The sequence below is a fragment of the Chelmon rostratus genome, chromosome 17, assembly GCF_017976325.1.
Source record: "Chelmon rostratus isolate fCheRos1 chromosome 17, fCheRos1.pri, whole genome shotgun sequence".
Classification (NCBI taxonomy): domain Eukaryota; kingdom Metazoa; phylum Chordata; class Actinopteri; order Chaetodontiformes; family Chaetodontidae; genus Chelmon; species Chelmon rostratus.
Window position 1 is genome coordinate 14,645,463 of NC_055674.1, and position 15,439 is coordinate 14,660,901.

The 15,439-nt window shown below is 40.9% G+C and overlaps 3 protein-coding genes across 9 annotated transcripts; all 3 read right to left on the bottom strand.

The window, feature by feature from the left end:
- Nucleotides 1–73: 73 nt before the first annotated feature.
- Nucleotides 74–4,073, bottom strand: nme3 (NME/NM23 nucleoside diphosphate kinase 3). 3 transcript variants are annotated; one of them, XM_041956697.1, is made up of 6 exons: nucleotides 3,981–4,019; nucleotides 3,423–3,557; nucleotides 2,784–2,914; nucleotides 2,535–2,636; nucleotides 1,650–1,762; nucleotides 74–1,211 (listed from the first exon to the last, which is right to left on the bottom strand). In XM_041956697.1, the coding sequence occupies exons 2-6, from the start codon at nucleotides 3,502–3,504 to the stop codon at nucleotides 1,094–1,096; spliced, it is 546 nt and encodes a 181-aa protein (XP_041812631.1). In that variant the 5' UTR covers nucleotides 3,505–3,557; nucleotides 3,981–4,019; the 3' UTR covers nucleotides 74–1,093. The 3 variants fall into 3 exon arrangements, with proteins under 3 accessions (XP_041812631.1, XP_041812632.1, XP_041812630.1); XM_041956698.1 differs by lacking the exon at nucleotides 3,423–3,557 and having other exon boundaries at nucleotides 3,981–4,073; XM_041956696.1 differs by lacking the exon at nucleotides 3,981–4,019 and having other exon boundaries at nucleotides 3,423–3,756.
- A 1,130-nt stretch (nucleotides 4,074–5,203) lies between these two features.
- Nucleotides 5,204–7,050, bottom strand: mrps34 (mitochondrial ribosomal protein S34). Of its 2 annotated transcripts, none has more exons than XM_041957530.1 (4): nucleotides 6,970–7,050; nucleotides 6,324–6,700; nucleotides 6,113–6,155; nucleotides 5,204–5,735 (listed from the first exon to the last, which is right to left on the bottom strand). In XM_041957530.1, the coding sequence occupies exons 2-4, from the start codon at nucleotides 6,639–6,641 to the stop codon at nucleotides 5,437–5,439; spliced, it is 660 nt and encodes a 219-aa protein (XP_041813464.1). In that variant the 5' UTR covers nucleotides 6,642–6,700; nucleotides 6,970–7,050; the 3' UTR covers nucleotides 5,204–5,436. The 2 variants fall into 2 exon arrangements, with proteins under 2 accessions (XP_041813464.1, XP_041813463.1); XM_041957529.1 differs by having other exon boundaries at nucleotides 6,980–7,045.
- A 612-nt stretch (nucleotides 7,051–7,662) lies between these two features.
- spsb3a (splA/ryanodine receptor domain and SOCS box containing 3a) lies at nucleotides 7,663–14,480 on the bottom strand. 4 transcript variants are annotated; one of them, XM_041957002.1, is made up of 7 exons: nucleotides 14,267–14,480; nucleotides 13,200–13,413; nucleotides 12,531–12,711; nucleotides 12,098–12,285; nucleotides 11,461–11,563; nucleotides 11,241–11,366; nucleotides 7,663–10,312 (listed from the first exon to the last, which is right to left on the bottom strand). In XM_041957002.1, exons 2-7 carry the CDS (start codon nucleotides 13,323–13,325, stop codon nucleotides 9,921–9,923), a joined length of 1,116 nt encoding a protein of 371 aa, XP_041812936.1. In that variant the 5' UTR covers nucleotides 13,326–13,413; nucleotides 14,267–14,480; the 3' UTR covers nucleotides 7,663–9,920. The 4 variants fall into 4 exon arrangements, with proteins under 4 accessions (XP_041812936.1, XP_041812939.1, XP_041812938.1 ...); XM_041957005.1 differs by having other exon boundaries at nucleotides 13,200–13,356; nucleotides 14,263–14,480; XM_041957004.1 differs by having other exon boundaries at nucleotides 13,200–13,410; nucleotides 14,263–14,480.
- Between the last annotated feature and the right edge of the window lie 959 nt (nucleotides 14,481–15,439).

Consider the following 15,439-nt stretch of genomic DNA (forward strand, 5'->3'; position numbering starts at 1 on the left):
AAAAAACATACAGTTGATGTGTGGATGTCTTACTTTACAGACACATTATAGGGGACAAAACATTTGAAAAAAGATGATCAGATTTATTGTTTTTGACAGTTCCAATATAAGTACAGCATCATGGTATTTCAGAAAAGCCTGAATGTGACAAAAGCAGCAACTGGAAAAATGACACTTTCATAGAACAAGAGAAGATGTAAGCACATTAAATAAAGTGCAGTTTCTCCTCAATTTGGAAACTGAGCCTGACATTCTGACTTTATAAAGCCATAATCAGAGCTGTGTGCTCCTCGAAAACCTTAGTTAAGCATCGTACTTTAAAACTTCTACCCTTTACATTCAAGTAGTCCCATGTGATGTGATGATCTCTTTTTACAACTTTACAGAATTTAAATTTAGGTACTGGAACCTGAAAATCATCTCTTTGTAAAAAGGCAATAATTATGTTAGTGGTATATGTTAACTGCTCCCATGTGGCTGGGTTTTCATTACAAGGACTATTAGATTTTTCACCATAAAAGTTAAACGGAGCCTCATTCCAAATGGTGAAAAAAGATATTGTGTGATGGTGCAAATTTTAGCCAGAACTGAATCCAAAACAAACTGAGCTGGTAAACAATTTCTGTATTTGAGAATTTTACAAATTCAAATACTTTGCCCAGCACATAAGTTTCATGTACTTTCAATTGAAATTAGCCTTTAGGGTGAATTTACATGCAGTTTTTTATACTTGTCATTCTCTGATGAAAATTATGAATCACAACGTTTTATTGCTCTACATTCCCATCTTGCTTAAAAACTGTAAACATGAACTGGACTAAACAAAGACTACAATGAAAACTTCAACAAAAGCAGACACTGTTGAGTTGCTGATCAAATTATTGCTTGCTTAGTGTCGGTCATATAAAAAATACACTTTATGAAAAAAAGGAGCAGCAAGACAGCAATGACACTTTCTCTCCCATGTGGCTACAAGCTACTAAAGCAAAAAAAAAAAAAAAGTCTTCTGAGGTTATGATGTCTTGTAATGATACGAACATAAAAGAGCTCTGCTTTGCCTACAGGACGGTGTACACACAGAAAATGTAGACGGTCAGTTGTAGATCCAGTGGCTGCTGCTGTCCTCCCAGCACTGAAGCTCGTTCTGTCGAAACCATAGAGAGATTTCTTTCTGGGCACTCTCCACCGAGTCGCTGCCATGGATCACGTTCCTGCAACACGCACAGTCACGTTCAGGATGTTCAGACACACAGAAACTGTATCTGCCCTGGACAAAAACTGGCCCTTCCATTACAGAAAAAAATACTATGGTGCATCATTCACATTATTATTTTTATTTATCATTAGGTTTGTTTTTTTTTAATCCAGAGTAAAAATGGAATTTATTCAAAGACAAAAAAGATCTTAGAGGGAACACAAAGCTGGCTGTTTACACTGTGGAAGTGTGCCGACCATGTTTGTGACAGGTGTATCACATCATAATTGTGAGTTTTGTACACTTACACTAAACTGCACGGCCACCCTTCCCAACTTCCAAAATGTTACCAAATTAGACATCAATTACTAGAAAACTGTCTGCAGTGGAAAAAGGCCTGTTGTCCCTCTGTTTCCTTCAGGAGGAGGAGAACCGAACCATCAGGTGATCTTACCTGCCCACTTCCACGCAGTAATCTCCTCGGATGGTTCCAGGCTTCGAGTCTGCGGGGTTCGTCTCACCCATCATCTTTCTTGCAGTCTTGACCACGTCCAACCCCTCCCACACCTGAACAAATGCAAGAAACATACATGACTGCAACATTTTGGGCAATATTACAAGAGTGTTACTCCTTTGTGTTACATGTGATCACTACGCCTCTAGTTTCATGACACTGTGTATGAGTCAAATATGCTTACAAACAGCATATTTAATCAAATATTTTCTTACTGTCCTACGTTGTGTGCTTAAGTGCACCAACAACTATCACATTCATGTGTGGAGTCTGATGAGACAAAAACTACTGGCTCAAAATCAGCTGCTTTGCTTCAGCCTTTTCATCTAGAGAACCATAAAACACAACAGTTCCACTTGTTATAGACTGATTAATTGGTCATCTCATTAATCTGGCATTTTGAGATAATCGGCTGATGGCTGCACTCACAAGGCTGAATAAACAAAAAAAGTCTGGAAACACGTCAGAGACAATGCACATTTTGTAGCGCAATGCAAACAGAGTGCAGATCTACTTAAGCAAACAGAGACAATGCAGACAATAACATCAGCATTAAATAAGATTTTAAAAATTGTGTCTCATTTGTTATTATTGTTGTTGTATTTTATCACATGCTAAAAGTCAACATGATACCGACATTAGATAATCGGCCATCGGCCGCCCTGATCTCTAAATGTCTGCATTGAAAAACCTACAATGGCAAAGCTGTAGTAGGACTGCAAACTATAGCTTATTATGTATATTTACAAAAACTAAATGCCCTCTCAGTTTCTGAAAGTCTTTAGTATCCCATAGTCACATGTATATTATCTGGAGGAATCTCACCATGGCTACGACGGGTCCAGAGCTCATGTAGCTGATCAGTCGTCTGAAGAAAGGCTTACTCCTCAGGTCAAAGTAGTGTTCCCTGAGAAGATCCTCAGATGCCTGAGGATCACAAGACAGATATATTCAATTAAACATAAAAGAAATATCATTAACTCATTGTATTGGCCATGACTATTTATTTGGACCACAAACTATTTTGGAGATATGAGTCTTGAGGGAGAATAAAAGGAAAGACACCCCAAATACCTGCACAAGTTTGAGACCCACTAGTTTGAACCCTCTCCTCTCAAAGCGACGCACAATTTCTCCCACCAGCTTCCGCTGCACACCATCTGGTTTCACAGCAATGAAGGTGCGCTCATTCACACCAGTCCAGCCTACAAGCAGGAAAAACATGCATCAAAATGAAGGCAAAACCTGCAAGTATTTAAAGTGAAGAGCAATGGTCACCACACAACCCAGAGCTGCTTGCATGCACCTTGTTAAAGAGTGGAGGAGGAAGCATCATTTGTTCAACAGACAGTGGTGAAGACAAATGCAGCGTGTAGTCGTGAACAGACAACCAAAGCAGACACAGCTGAGTTCTGCGTGGTGCTGATCCATGTTACATGGCAGCCGGTGTCATACACAGTTAATTTTGTTTGTAGGTAGTCTACGCACCCTGTGGATGCACATAAAAAGCCCTGCAGCAGTGCACACACAGGTTTGACCCACTAATATCACTTTCTGGCTACAGCTAAAGTGAAAATCTGTGTGTAGGAAAAAGGTAGTCCCCTCACTCAGCAGGAAATATGTCTGAACCCTGCACTTTAACAAACTTCTGCGGCAAACCTCTCAGCCACAGCAGGCTCAGTATCGATTATTTCGGCCTAAATTGCCTCTCACCAGATTCCTCAATCCGGGCGTGTTTCACCACCAAATCTTGAAGTTCATGCAGATCTCGCTGTGACCTTTTTTTCGGCCCCATTGCAGCGCTCCTCCTGCAGCAGCCTATCAGCGCTCAGAGGCTCCACATGAATCCTAAAGGCACCAATTACAGCTCGCTGACCCATGAGCTATTAATAGGATGATGAATCAACTTATTTTACAGTGAGGACGCATGGACTAGCTGCTGGTTGTTACACGGAGTAGCTGCTGCAAGTGTAACGTTAGTAAAACGCAGACAGTCCGGGTGTTATGTCACACTTGAAAGCCGAGCGACTCTACGTGGCTATTGTGTGATCCAAAATTAGTTACAAAAGCACTATCAACGTTACTGACGGCTTCATGACACCGCTGTTTCACCGATTAACTGTTCCTCTTCTAGCTAGCCGAGGACTGTGTCCGGTGTGTCCGCGTCTCCTGACCACACATGGCGGAAACTGTGAGCACATTACACAGAGTGAAACTCAGAGTGACAGTCGGTGAATGATACATGAAGTATAAACAGACATAAACACCAACCTGACTGGAAGATGTGAGCAAATATGGACAGAAACAGGCAAATCATTGTCGCCGGTGGACGGAGCACGCGAGGAAGGAGGGAAGGACGACGTCGTCATGCACGTACGCACGCATGTTGCTTAGGAACGATCCCTCAAAGCGCGGGCACGTGGTGTTCTGAGGCTCACGAGGAGCAAATTCTACGCAAAATCTACGGAAGCCCGTTTCCACCGAGAAAGACATAAAGTACTAAAGCAGGACATCAGTTAAAATGTTTGCTAGCTCTCTACATCGCATCCGAAGTCCAAAAAATGCTGTATTTAACTGTACTTATCATTTTGATATACTATCCCAAATTTGACAAGGTAAGTCAGACTAGGTTTGACTTACTTATTTCGCAGATTGTTAGCGATTTGCCGCTTTAACTTCAGTATGTAGATGCTGTTCGACTTGCATATGGCACTCCCCATGAAATGCCACCGCTGTGTCGCACATAAACGTGGCACGTTATTATGGAAGTGGTACAGGTATATCGTTATAATAATGTATAGTATAATAATGTTTTTAAGTGCCATATACCAGTAAAGCGGCACCAACATAACAGAAGCTAACAATGACATACCACTCAATCAGAAGCTTCTAGAGTAGCATAACATCAGCCACTTTTCAAACTTGGCATCACTCTAATTTTGACCAAGTTATCCAAACAAATTTTATTTTTTGTGAAGCTCGATTTCATTACTTTTCCTTGTATCCCAGTTCTCATGTTTAATTGGTAATATAAAACAACAAAGGCTCCTGTAGAGTAATACAAGTCTGGAAATGCTGTAGGGTTTGACGTACGATTTTTGAGTGGAAATCAATTTTTAAAAAAATCTCTGAGCAGATCGGCCCATAATGTAATACTGTTTATTTATGGCACAACCATGAGGCACATTTACCAGGAAGTCTCATCAAAAAAATCAGCGCAAACACCTGTGTTAGTGGACCATGAGCATGTAGGGCCTTTAACACCAAATTTAACATCGTCTTTGCCTGAGTGGTCGATGGTCAAATCTGCTGGCACTCTTTTTCCTCTGTTGCTACGAAAAAGGTGATTACAAGATGTTAAAGTATCAGTCCCAAGTTATAACTACATTAAGTGTTTACTGCGCATTCCCAGTGCTACAAGGCTGTAATTAACTCATTGAAGTCATCTGGGAAAGATTCTATAACACACTCACAAAAGAATAAAAAACAAACACTGATAGCAGCTATGTTTAATCTCAAATTTAATATTAACCATATTACACAGATACATATTACATACAGGGAGGCTTGCTTCAGATGGAAATGGCAGAAAACTCATTTGAGTCCAGGAGTTAGTGGGACACTGAGGCAAGGGCTTCCAGTGTACTTGGACAGAAGAACTTACGACTTCTGTTAGCAGTGACTTTCTCCAAAATGTCCAAGACTTTCAGTTTCAGAACCACCACTATCAGACTGCTGTCCCTTCTGTCTTCTGCCTTTCCTGTTCCTGCCTGCGGAAATAGTCTTTGTTGAGCACAATGTCCCTCTTTAAAGGCAAGGCCAGCTCCTTTGCCAGTATGCTGCCATATGTTTTCCTGTGCTGGGCCAGCAACATGGCGCGGAGCAGGGGAGGGTACGGGACATAGCGCACAGGTGGCTCAGGGTGCGGCTCACAGCTCTTGAACTGCTGCTCCATGTGTTTGGGGACCAGGCGCCAGTCGTGGTACATCACCTTGTCCACCTCCTTAACCTCGCTCTCCTGTTTTCCTGCAAAGCACAAAATGCAACAAAGTCGCTACATGCAGTTTATTTCAAGAATAATTATCACTTATTGTTTACTATTTTATATGTTATATATGCTGTTGCATACGCTATTTTAAGTGTTCAATATATCAGTTATATTTTCTGCAAATTGTATGAAACAGAATGCTGTTTTAAAGTGTTCTCCACAATATCATGAAACCAATACTGGTGGATAAATAAATATATATCTTTGTTGGCCTCAAAGTAGTCTGATTAATTGTAATAAGTCTAAAAACACAGCCTGACATTGGTGACCTCGATTGCATTCACAGGTAAATGTTTATAAATTGTTAAGCCATGATTTCAAATCAAATAAACAGGATTAAAGGATTAAATCTTACCTTTGTAGGTGAGCATCCCCCATGCTTTGCCATGATCCATGTTCTAGAAAACACAAGAATCAGGTGACAATTGGTTACAGGAATCCTATCAGATGTCAGGCCAAACCAGACTGTTTTTTTTTTTTTTCAATCAATTCTAGACTTAGACTGATAATGTGCAGACTTGACACTCAGTGGCCGTGTATGTGAACGGGATGTTGCCCGTTCTCACCTCAGATGTGTAGTCCACCTTGACTTTGGTGATCTGCCAGTAGCTGGGCTCTGTGTGGTCCTCCAGCCAGGACTTGCGGGTAAAGAGGCGACCCACTCCGAACATCCTCATGCCTGCCAGCAGGGAGAAGAGGCGAGTCTCCCTGCGGACATCCTGCCAGGCCAGCACGGGCAGCATCTTCCCTGTGTGCGGCCGCCTCATTGTCTCATAGTCCAGTGCGTACTTTTGGGACTCTCGCGGCCGGTTCTTTAGCTCTCGGTACGCGCGGATCTTCCGAGCCATTTCTGCTATGAGGCGAAGTCGCTTCTTCTTAGCCATGACTGGGATGTACAGGAGCTACTCGACAATCCTCAATGACACAGTGGTCGGTGTTTATCCTGCAAGAGATTTGAGTGATTTATGTACATCTGAAATTGAAGGACCCCTTGGTTAGAAAGAAACTAATTCATGTTTGCCTGTTAGCAATGGACAGCTCAAACATGTTATAACCCTGACTTAACAGAGCTAACCGGAATCTGCTAGCTCGCGTTGGATGTTAAAAAATGTTACAAAATCGTTTAGTGTATTAACAACGACTGATTTTAATTAACTATAAATAAACTATCGGCACTGTTTATACTTTGCAAATATCTGGAATTGAAAATACCTTAACGTACCTTGTGAGCCCGTCCAATTCCACTTGACCTCGGTAAGCACGGCACACAACTTCCGCTCACTTGGTCCGACCACAAAGAGTTCCCTGTGAACAGAGCAGTGCATTTCTTGTTCCGCTTGGGGAAAATTAAATGTTAACAAAATATTAAAATACAAAATACTGAGTTCAAGTCACTCTAAAGTACCCCTATTGCAGAAAACCCTGATGTTTTAATGAATTGGATTTTTGGTGTGTATTCAGGTAACTGTCCAATATATGTTCCAATTCTATTTTTTTTTTGAAGATCAAAATGTTGTTTCAAAGCAACACTGCCATTAATTTGATGATTTATTTACTTTATTTAAAATTGATATGGATTTTAGTGCAGACTTGAGGCTATTGTAGAACTGAACTGTTTCCATGTTTTGCTTCATTTTGACCACATGATAGATGAAAGAATGTCTTTTGTAATTCAGTTGTTTCACTCCAGAAATAAAGCAAAATGGTCAAACTACATCTACTAAGTCTTTTTAAAAATGTTGTTACTAAATTAAGTGTTACTGCAACATTTTATGTAAAATGAAAAACACAAATCGTAACTTTTAGCATTGTAACTGACCATGAGACTTTGACATCTTGAAATTGAAATTTCCTTGGTACTAGTTTCCTTGTATTTAATAAGAACATCCAGTCCTTTGTGCATATTTAGCATTCATTTTATTTTCAGCTGAAAATCATGCTGATAAGTTATACAGAAAAAGATGATTAAAGGCCTTCACATACATTATTATTAATATGACATGTTATAGAAGAAACACTTAGATTTTCCTATTTACAGTAGAACAGTAAGAAAAAGTGCTTGGATGCATCAATGTGAATACAGATACTGTGAAAAAAAAGACATAAAATCCATATGCTGGACTACAACTAACCTCTTGGTGGTTACATTACAAGATCTATAGTGATACGTCTGATAAATCATTACAGAACTGGACAGAATTAAGTGTGTAACATCACAACACTCATGACTAATGAGCATGGTCCTCTGGTACCTTCACCACTGTTGTGTCTGTGCTTCCGTCATGACATTCTTCAACACCCAATGCTGAAAACCATTCTTACATAAGATGCTTGTATTGCATAGTACCTTTAGTCTTTGTGAATGTTAGCTTAAACCAAGACCTTGAGGAGAGCACATGATCAAACACCGGTGACCGAGGCAGCAGTTGGCATACGGTGTAGCTTCAACACCTGTGTCAAACACTGTTTTAATACATACATTGTTATAGTTTTATACTCCAAAGAAACTAAACATAAGAATTATTTCCATGTCTGACCCAGGGGTAACACTCCCCTCCTCAGTCATTCATGATCAATTAATACTTAAATTGATCTCAAAACCCCTCAGCCCATGTTGGCTTGAAAGTTGACTGAAAAATGTTTGTATTTTGTTTTTCCACACCTGCAGCATTATCCACATCTCTCCTGTTGTTCCATGTACTCTACAGTTTAAGTCAGAATTGTGATCACAGTAGCGCAACATGTAAACTGTGTTTTCAGCCATATTTTAAAAATTATTATTGTAAGAAACATGCTAAGCTGCTGCAGGAGCAGTGCAAGAAGTTTCTATAACCATAGTGAAACTCAATTTCTGTTGTGAATACTTAAATGGGGAACAACTTATTGCTGCCATCTTTTTGATCCATGGGGCCTGTGTTTCATACTAAAAGTATTTAGAGTAGAGTACGCGCTTAATAAATTACAGTCCAGAATTGGTAAAGGAAGTGATGGAACATGCTTGCATAAAGTACAAAGAAGCTTAATATTAAAACTGCTCATAATCTCATATTTAGTCAATTAAAGAAACTATGTTTTTTAAGAAGCTCTAAAAGAAACCATAAGGTGTAAGAGTGATGAAAAGTTAGCGTAAAATGTGTGGCAGTCTCTTCTGAGTGACACACATCTCATGATCAGATTTAAAAGAGCTACACTAAATAAAAACATATACTAGCTACATCTTTCAGAAAAGACAAACTCCATAGTTCAGTTTATCAGGTTTCAACAGGAGATTTTAAAAAGCTGGTGACAGATGGATGTTGCCTTAAATGTAACAAATATTTGACTTGCAACTTTTTCTGAAGTTTCTCAAGAAACAAGAATTATCTGACGAGGAATCATAGGTGTAGAAGTTGTTTGAAGATGATGGCCGTTCCACGAAAGGAGTATTTTCATTTTTTGGAGGACTAACAGCTGCAAAGTACATTCATCGCACATTTTTGACAGTTTTTGCTTCAGAGCTGTAACCTGTGGGTTAGAAATAAAGAGTATGACCTATTTTAACTTCCTGTCTGACCAACTCATGGGAAATAGTGTCGCACTAATTCTCACTTTGTCAACCTAACAGAAAATTGCAGATGCCAGTAAAACAGGTAACAGATTACTGCGATAATGCTCTGACAGTATTTCGGTTGTGAACAACGTACATTATTTGCATACAGTATGAAAACACAGAAAATATACAGTCTCATTTCTGAAACCCCCTTTTTGTAGATATGCCATGATGACCACCAAAATTTGGCCACAGTGACTTCAGTGTTACACTGTACAGTCCACCCCTACACCATTTCACAAATCCCCATACACGCATGGCAACAAGTTATGCTAGCTAACAACACAACACAGCATTCTTCACTTATTACTGAAGCTGGTTTGGATACTGAATGTATGATGAGCATGAAGACATCTGAATGGCATGAGAGGAGATCACAGTAAAAACGTGCAGGCAGTAGTTCCGCTGTCACCGTTTCCCACCTACATAGCACTCTGATCCTGGCTATTTTCTTCACTACTGGACAACACTGATGTTGAGGAAAGCTTGAGGCAGGTAGGAAACACTAGATTAGATGCCATAAGACAGTAACGTCTACCAGTGTTTAAGAGGAGGTAGGATTTGAGATGTCCAGTCATGTCCAGCGGCATCTCTTCCTCTGACAGGCTTCAGGGTCAGATGTACAACCTTCTGAGTCACTCTCAGAGGAGGACGGTCCAGCCAAGGGGGGGGCAGGCAAGCGTGAGGAGCGCTCAGGTCCATCTGGGGTGTCTTCTGTGGTGCCACAATTAAGACTGAGCACCCAACCCAGTTTGTTGTGGAGCAACTGACGAAGGCCAGGTGGCAGTGGCAGCACGTCCAACGTGTCTATACAGTCCGGCAGCAGCTGGCGAAGGCGAGCGCAGCAAAGGTAGAGCAGAGAGGTGGGTGCAGAGCAGGACCTGATCACCTTCATGCTGCTCTTCGCTGCGGTGGAGCACGCCATCGGATAAAACCTCTTATTTTGTAGCTCTGTGGCAGCAACACCTAGATCGAGAATGGAAACTATAAAGTTTTTATGTTCATGTGTAATATCTTCTTTACATACCACTCTGTGGGCCATGTATTAACGTTTGCACAGAATCCCCACTAAACAGAGTATGCCTCATATATATGGGCATATAGTTAAAGGTGGTGTGAGGCATTCTGGAGAAAGTTGTTGACATTGCCAGCTCTCCCAATGCAATGCCATAACATTTTAGCATGCCAGATTTTAAGTCAACCTCTCTCCCCCAATCTCCCCTCCTCTTCCCTTCATCCTGTGCACGACCAGAAACGCCACCTATTGCTGAAAGGCCGGAATAGTGTTGTGTGGCTCTCCCCAAGAGACCACACAGACCAGACAGCTAGCGGACGGTGAAGAGATAGTAGCTGAGTTTCAAATTCAGCAAATATCAACAATTTTGCAATAGTTAAGATTTGTAAATTTGCACTAATTTGCACACAAGTTATTGGAAAGCACTGATCCAATAAGCCAGATCGGTATTGGTATCATAAAATGTCACATTCATTAAGTCACTGCAGGCCACAAACACAGTGCTTAGTGCCACAGTATTCTTTGCTAACCCCTACATAAAACAATATTGACAGTGAGGTATACAGCAGACCTAGACTGATTAATCAACAAGACCAATACGTCAGCTGATATTACTGGTGCTGGTGTATACATTGGTCGATATGTAACAGGAAATTGCAGCAGTTTTAGCCTTAAAAATCCAGTATCTGTTGCGCTATATTACACAGTAGAGTACTCTTATCAGACCAGTAATTGGTATGGGTGGACATCCTGAGTTGGAGTATCACAATCGGTGCAGGAAAGGAATAAGTTGGCTTGGTGCATCCTTACAATTCATTAAAACAGGAATCAGACTACCAGCGCTGTTGTCAGTAGTGGACTTTGCACACTAGTACTAACCTATACACTTGCGATTCTTGAAGAAAGTCAGTGTGCCGTGCCACGTGTCCAGATGGACTCCAATGATGGACCCCTGTCCGAACCGGGAGGAGAAGTTCATCTTGTCCCCTTTATGATGCAACAAGCCTGACAAAAGAAAGACAAACCTCTGACGTCTAATCCCCACAATAACCATCGTGAGCACTTACTGTTACATCTTAGCATGTTGTGTTAATCTCACCAGTGTAAGAAAGTCCCCAACTGTCTGTATCCTTTCCCAGCAGGCTGCAGAATGTGTGTCTGTATTTGTCTAGATTGACCTCAGAAGTACCGATGCCAACCATCTGGACAGAAATAAAGAACAATTCAGAGACAAATTAACTTGCACACAAATTCCTCTGCATGGATTATTCTTTTGCTCTACCTTTGGATTTTTTTGGGGGGAAATTTGTTTACACACAGTAATAAGAGCAGGTCACTATTAGGAGATGCGGGAGTAATTTATACAGGAATGTTTAAGTTATGCTTTGAAATGGTTAGTTGTTACAGAAGTTACATCCTTCACAAGGTGTCTGGAGGTCAGCACTAAGATGTTGACCTTGATGATGTTCTGACTCCCCTGATAATGGGAGGGAACTGATAATACATGACTCTGTATGACGTTGGACATACTGTATGAAGCTGAGCAAATGCAATGTTACTTTTAAGTTTTTGGTATGACTGTGTTCATATATATATGTTTTACCAGTCTCTTCTCTGATGTCACACTTGTGTAAGAAAAAATGTATATATTCAACTAAGGACAATTTAAGCGAGTTTTTATTCTTCTATCTATCAACGTTAAGACCGATCAGAAGTACAAAAAGGTAGAGGTTTACCATGTCTGTTCCATACACTGGGGACGTCATCTTGATTTCCCAGAAGTGCTGCCCTTCAGCCAGCTCCTTAGAGCCACGGATTGCTGCTGTGCCACAGCTGTACTCTGAATGGAAGTTCACTTTGCGATTGTCGCAGCTCAGTAATGTTGCTGTTGATCGGCTGTTGGCATCCCAAACCCAGTCAAACTCTGAAACATCCAAAGTAATTCATTTAGTCATTGCCAACTAAAAAAGTGCCATTTTACCTTGTATCAATTAGTACAGAAAAATGTATTCATATAATCTGTATGTGAGCAAATCACAGAGCTCAATAAAAGATAACATGATTGGCTACAGTAGCTTATTCAAGTGATGTCGCTTAATCAATGCGTCAATTATAAAATGGGTGCATTCTATATTAGTTAGCCCTTAAAATTCAGTAGTTGTCTTGTACCTTGGTCATCCTCTCCACAGTGACAGTCTTTCACTTGGTGAAAACCACGCAGACGAGGGTTGTAATTGGTCTCAGCCTGGGAATCGCAGCCGCAGTAGGACTCTCCAGTGACTGGCACTGCACTGGGGACTGGAGGCACCATCACTGCTGAAAAGTCCGCCTCAGAGTCTGAATCACTGTACTGGAGAGAAACAATGTAAATAGAAAGACCAAACGCAAATGTCAGCAGCATTGCTTATGTAACAACACAGCACCGGTATCGATGTTAGGCTGCTACAAAGCCAAAATTGGGCACTGGATTGGAAAATTCACACATCTCCAGATCTTGACAGTAAAATGCACACATTACATTGCATTTATGTTTGTGGAAAAAAAATACTAGTTCTGATTCAAAGTATGCAAACAACTGAAACTTTTGCTTCAAGCTACAGACATTCGCATCAACAAACAAACGCTGTTTATAATGACCAAAGGCAAAATAGAGGCTGTAAGTTTGACCCAGCTTCCTAAGGCAAATTTTGCCTGCTCATGGTGACACAGCCTATGTTCTAACTGGAGTGTAAACAAGTGGCATCATATGACACCAGCAAAAAGTTAGATGTCCACTGACACTTCGTATCTGTTCACAGCTTTGGGTCCTTGGGAAAACAGCAGCCCTTGTCTGCTTACCTCTAGGCGATCATAACTCCATTCTTCATTCTCAGTGGCCAACACAAGCGCCCGGGCATCAGCATCCCGCCGTATCCCACCCCAAACGTATCGCCATGCACGACTGTTCCTGCTTCGCCTGGACATGGCAGCAACAGAGTCTCACCAGTAGAAGAGCCTGCCAGGCAGATCGGGTTTTAATCCAGATACTGGAGGAACAGCATCAGTCCAGCTGCTGAAATACAAAATGACTACATAATTATCTTGTGGGACAGGCACTGAAGGCTTATGTGGCAGTTAACCTGGATAGCTTTGTACACTGCCGTTTGTAGCTTTGTGCAAGTGCATGTCCTCTGACTCTTGTTTCAAAGACCTAGACTCACACTTGCATAAGCTGTATGACAGAATTTTGTTATTTTTCATGTTGTACTGATGTGGTTTTTAACAAGGAACATTTGCTACACCTTTCATTTTTCTCGACGGCACTCATCAAACTCATCCTACTTTGTAATTTGCAATCTTACCAAATGCAATTTAGCCCACTGAGACACTTTGTGGGGCAACGTTAACCGCAGCCTCCCACATTGACATCTCCTCTCTGTAGGATAATAATTACACAAGCAACATCTGTCTGCTTAATTTATCGTAATGTTCCCAGTCAACAGATCATTGTAGTCATCAGTATAATTATTATACAAAGTGAAATTAAAATAAAATTACTGTTCTTAGCTTCAGTTAGACACCTAGCCTAGCTATCAGAGCAGCTAACGCTAGCAACATAGTCTTCAGCCCGTTGAACGGCGCATGCATTAACATGTTAGCAGGCAATAAAAAGGTCAGAGGCGTCACAATTTTAGTCACACTGCTGCTTATGCAAGTGTCTATAGCTTTGTACACTGGTAGATGTCGTTGACTATCGTGTTTTCACGATTTATCAGCCATGTAATAAGAAAAGGGCGATCGGAGGCGGAATGATTTAGCTGGTGATGCAGATTCAGACCTAGCATAAACTAGCTAACTTGGTTAGCTGTCGTTAGCTGCGCGCCACTATCAGCACTGGATTAAAGGAGAGCGTTAACGTTACCTGCCTGTTGTTCACAACCAGCATTCACGTAAAAATCACTGACACAGACGTTGTTCCTTGAAGCCACCTATTGCTGGATAGTTTATATACGACAGCTGAACGAGTGGCTAGCAAAGCTTCCCTTTTTCCATGACCTACTTTACATTAGTCTGACCGTAAACAATAACAGCCAGGCAGGCTCTCCGCAGGAGCCCACAGCAAACTCTGTTTCACAGGAAGTTTTCAGCACACATCACAGACTCCTGTCATCACAGCCGAGGAAGACGAGGAGCGACTGCGCCCGCACTGCTGCAAGTATTTAAGCTACATGTTTCACTGAAGTAAAAGTACCAGTGTAACGTCACAAAATAACGACATTACGAGTAAAAGCTCTACAGTCAAGGTTTTTAAAAGGGTATCAGCAAAATAGTGTATCAGAGGGAGGAGCATTGACTGTTAACATTTGCCCCATTTCAAAGACTTGTGTTGTCATTCAAAAGGTTAAATGAAGAAAGAAGTATTTAGAATCAAATCATTTATTTAAGTATGTAGCAATACCACAAAATATAAAAATACTCCAATACAAGTAAAAGTCCGGCATTCAAAATGTTACATAAATAAAAATACAGTGTTGGTAAATAAATGCACTAAAGGATAGGTTCACAATTTTTCAAATGTCTAAAAGCAATAGTCAGATCTATCTCAACAGTGAAACATGGTTACGTTGTAACTTTAGTACTCTGAGTAGATATGAGATGCTCTCCCTCTTCTAACAAGATAAGATAAGATAAAACTTTGTTAATCCCCAGCTCAAATTCAGGGTTACAGGCAGCAGGTAATAGCAGTTGGGGAAAAAAATAGCAACAGAATAGAGAAATACAAAATACAAAATAAAAGCTGACTATATATATGCACATTTTATACAAAGGACTATATAAAAGAAAAATGATGTAAAAGATATATATTGCCATTGTGGGCCCCCAGAATTTTGGCTTGCATGACACCCCTCTCAGCGAGGGTAACATCCAGAGCCTGGGTGCCCTGCCAATAACCTCCTCAAAACAGCAGGCTGACCCTTCTCTCGAGGTTATTCCTACTATTTACCACAGGACAAGTCATTTTCCTCAGAGGACAAGACAGCCTCTACCTCTACATCCTCCTCTGTCCCCTGTGGCTTGCTGTACTTATTTGCAGGTGC

Coding starts and splice junctions, on each gene's coding strand:
- nme3 (XM_041956697.1), bottom strand. CDS start 3,504: ATGGGGCCGAAAAAAAGGTCACAGCGAGATCTGCATGAACTTCAAGAT. Junction 2,915..3,422: donor CGCCCGGATTGAGGAATCTG/GTGAGAGGCAAT, acceptor TCCTGCTTGTAG/GCTGGACTGGTGTGAATGAG. Junction 2,637..2,783: donor TGGGTCTCAAACTTGTGCAG/GTATTTGGGGTG, acceptor TGTGATCCTCAG/GCATCTGAGGATCTTCTCAG.
- mrps34 (XM_041957530.1), bottom strand. CDS start 6,641: ATGGCTAAGAAGAAGCGACTTCGCCTCATAGCAGAAATGGCTCGGAAG. Junction 6,156..6,323: donor AGGTGGACTACACATCTGAG/GTGAGAACGGGC, acceptor TGTGTTTTCTAG/AACATGGATCATGGCAAAGC. Junction 5,736..6,112: donor GGGGATGCTCACCTACAAAG/GTAAGATTTAAT, acceptor TGTGCTTTGCAG/GAAAACAGGAGAGCGAGGTT.
- spsb3a (XM_041957002.1), bottom strand. CDS start 13,325: ATGTCCAGGCGAAGCAGGAACAGTCGTGCATGGCGATACGTTTGGGGT. Junction 12,286..12,530: donor CTGTGGAGAGGATGACCAAG/GTACAAGACAAC, acceptor TGGATGTTTCAG/AGTTTGACTGGGTTTGGGAT. Junction 10,313..11,240: donor CAAGAATCGCAAGTGTATAG/GTTAGTACTAGT, acceptor TTCTCGATCTAG/GTGTTGCTGCCACAGAGCTA.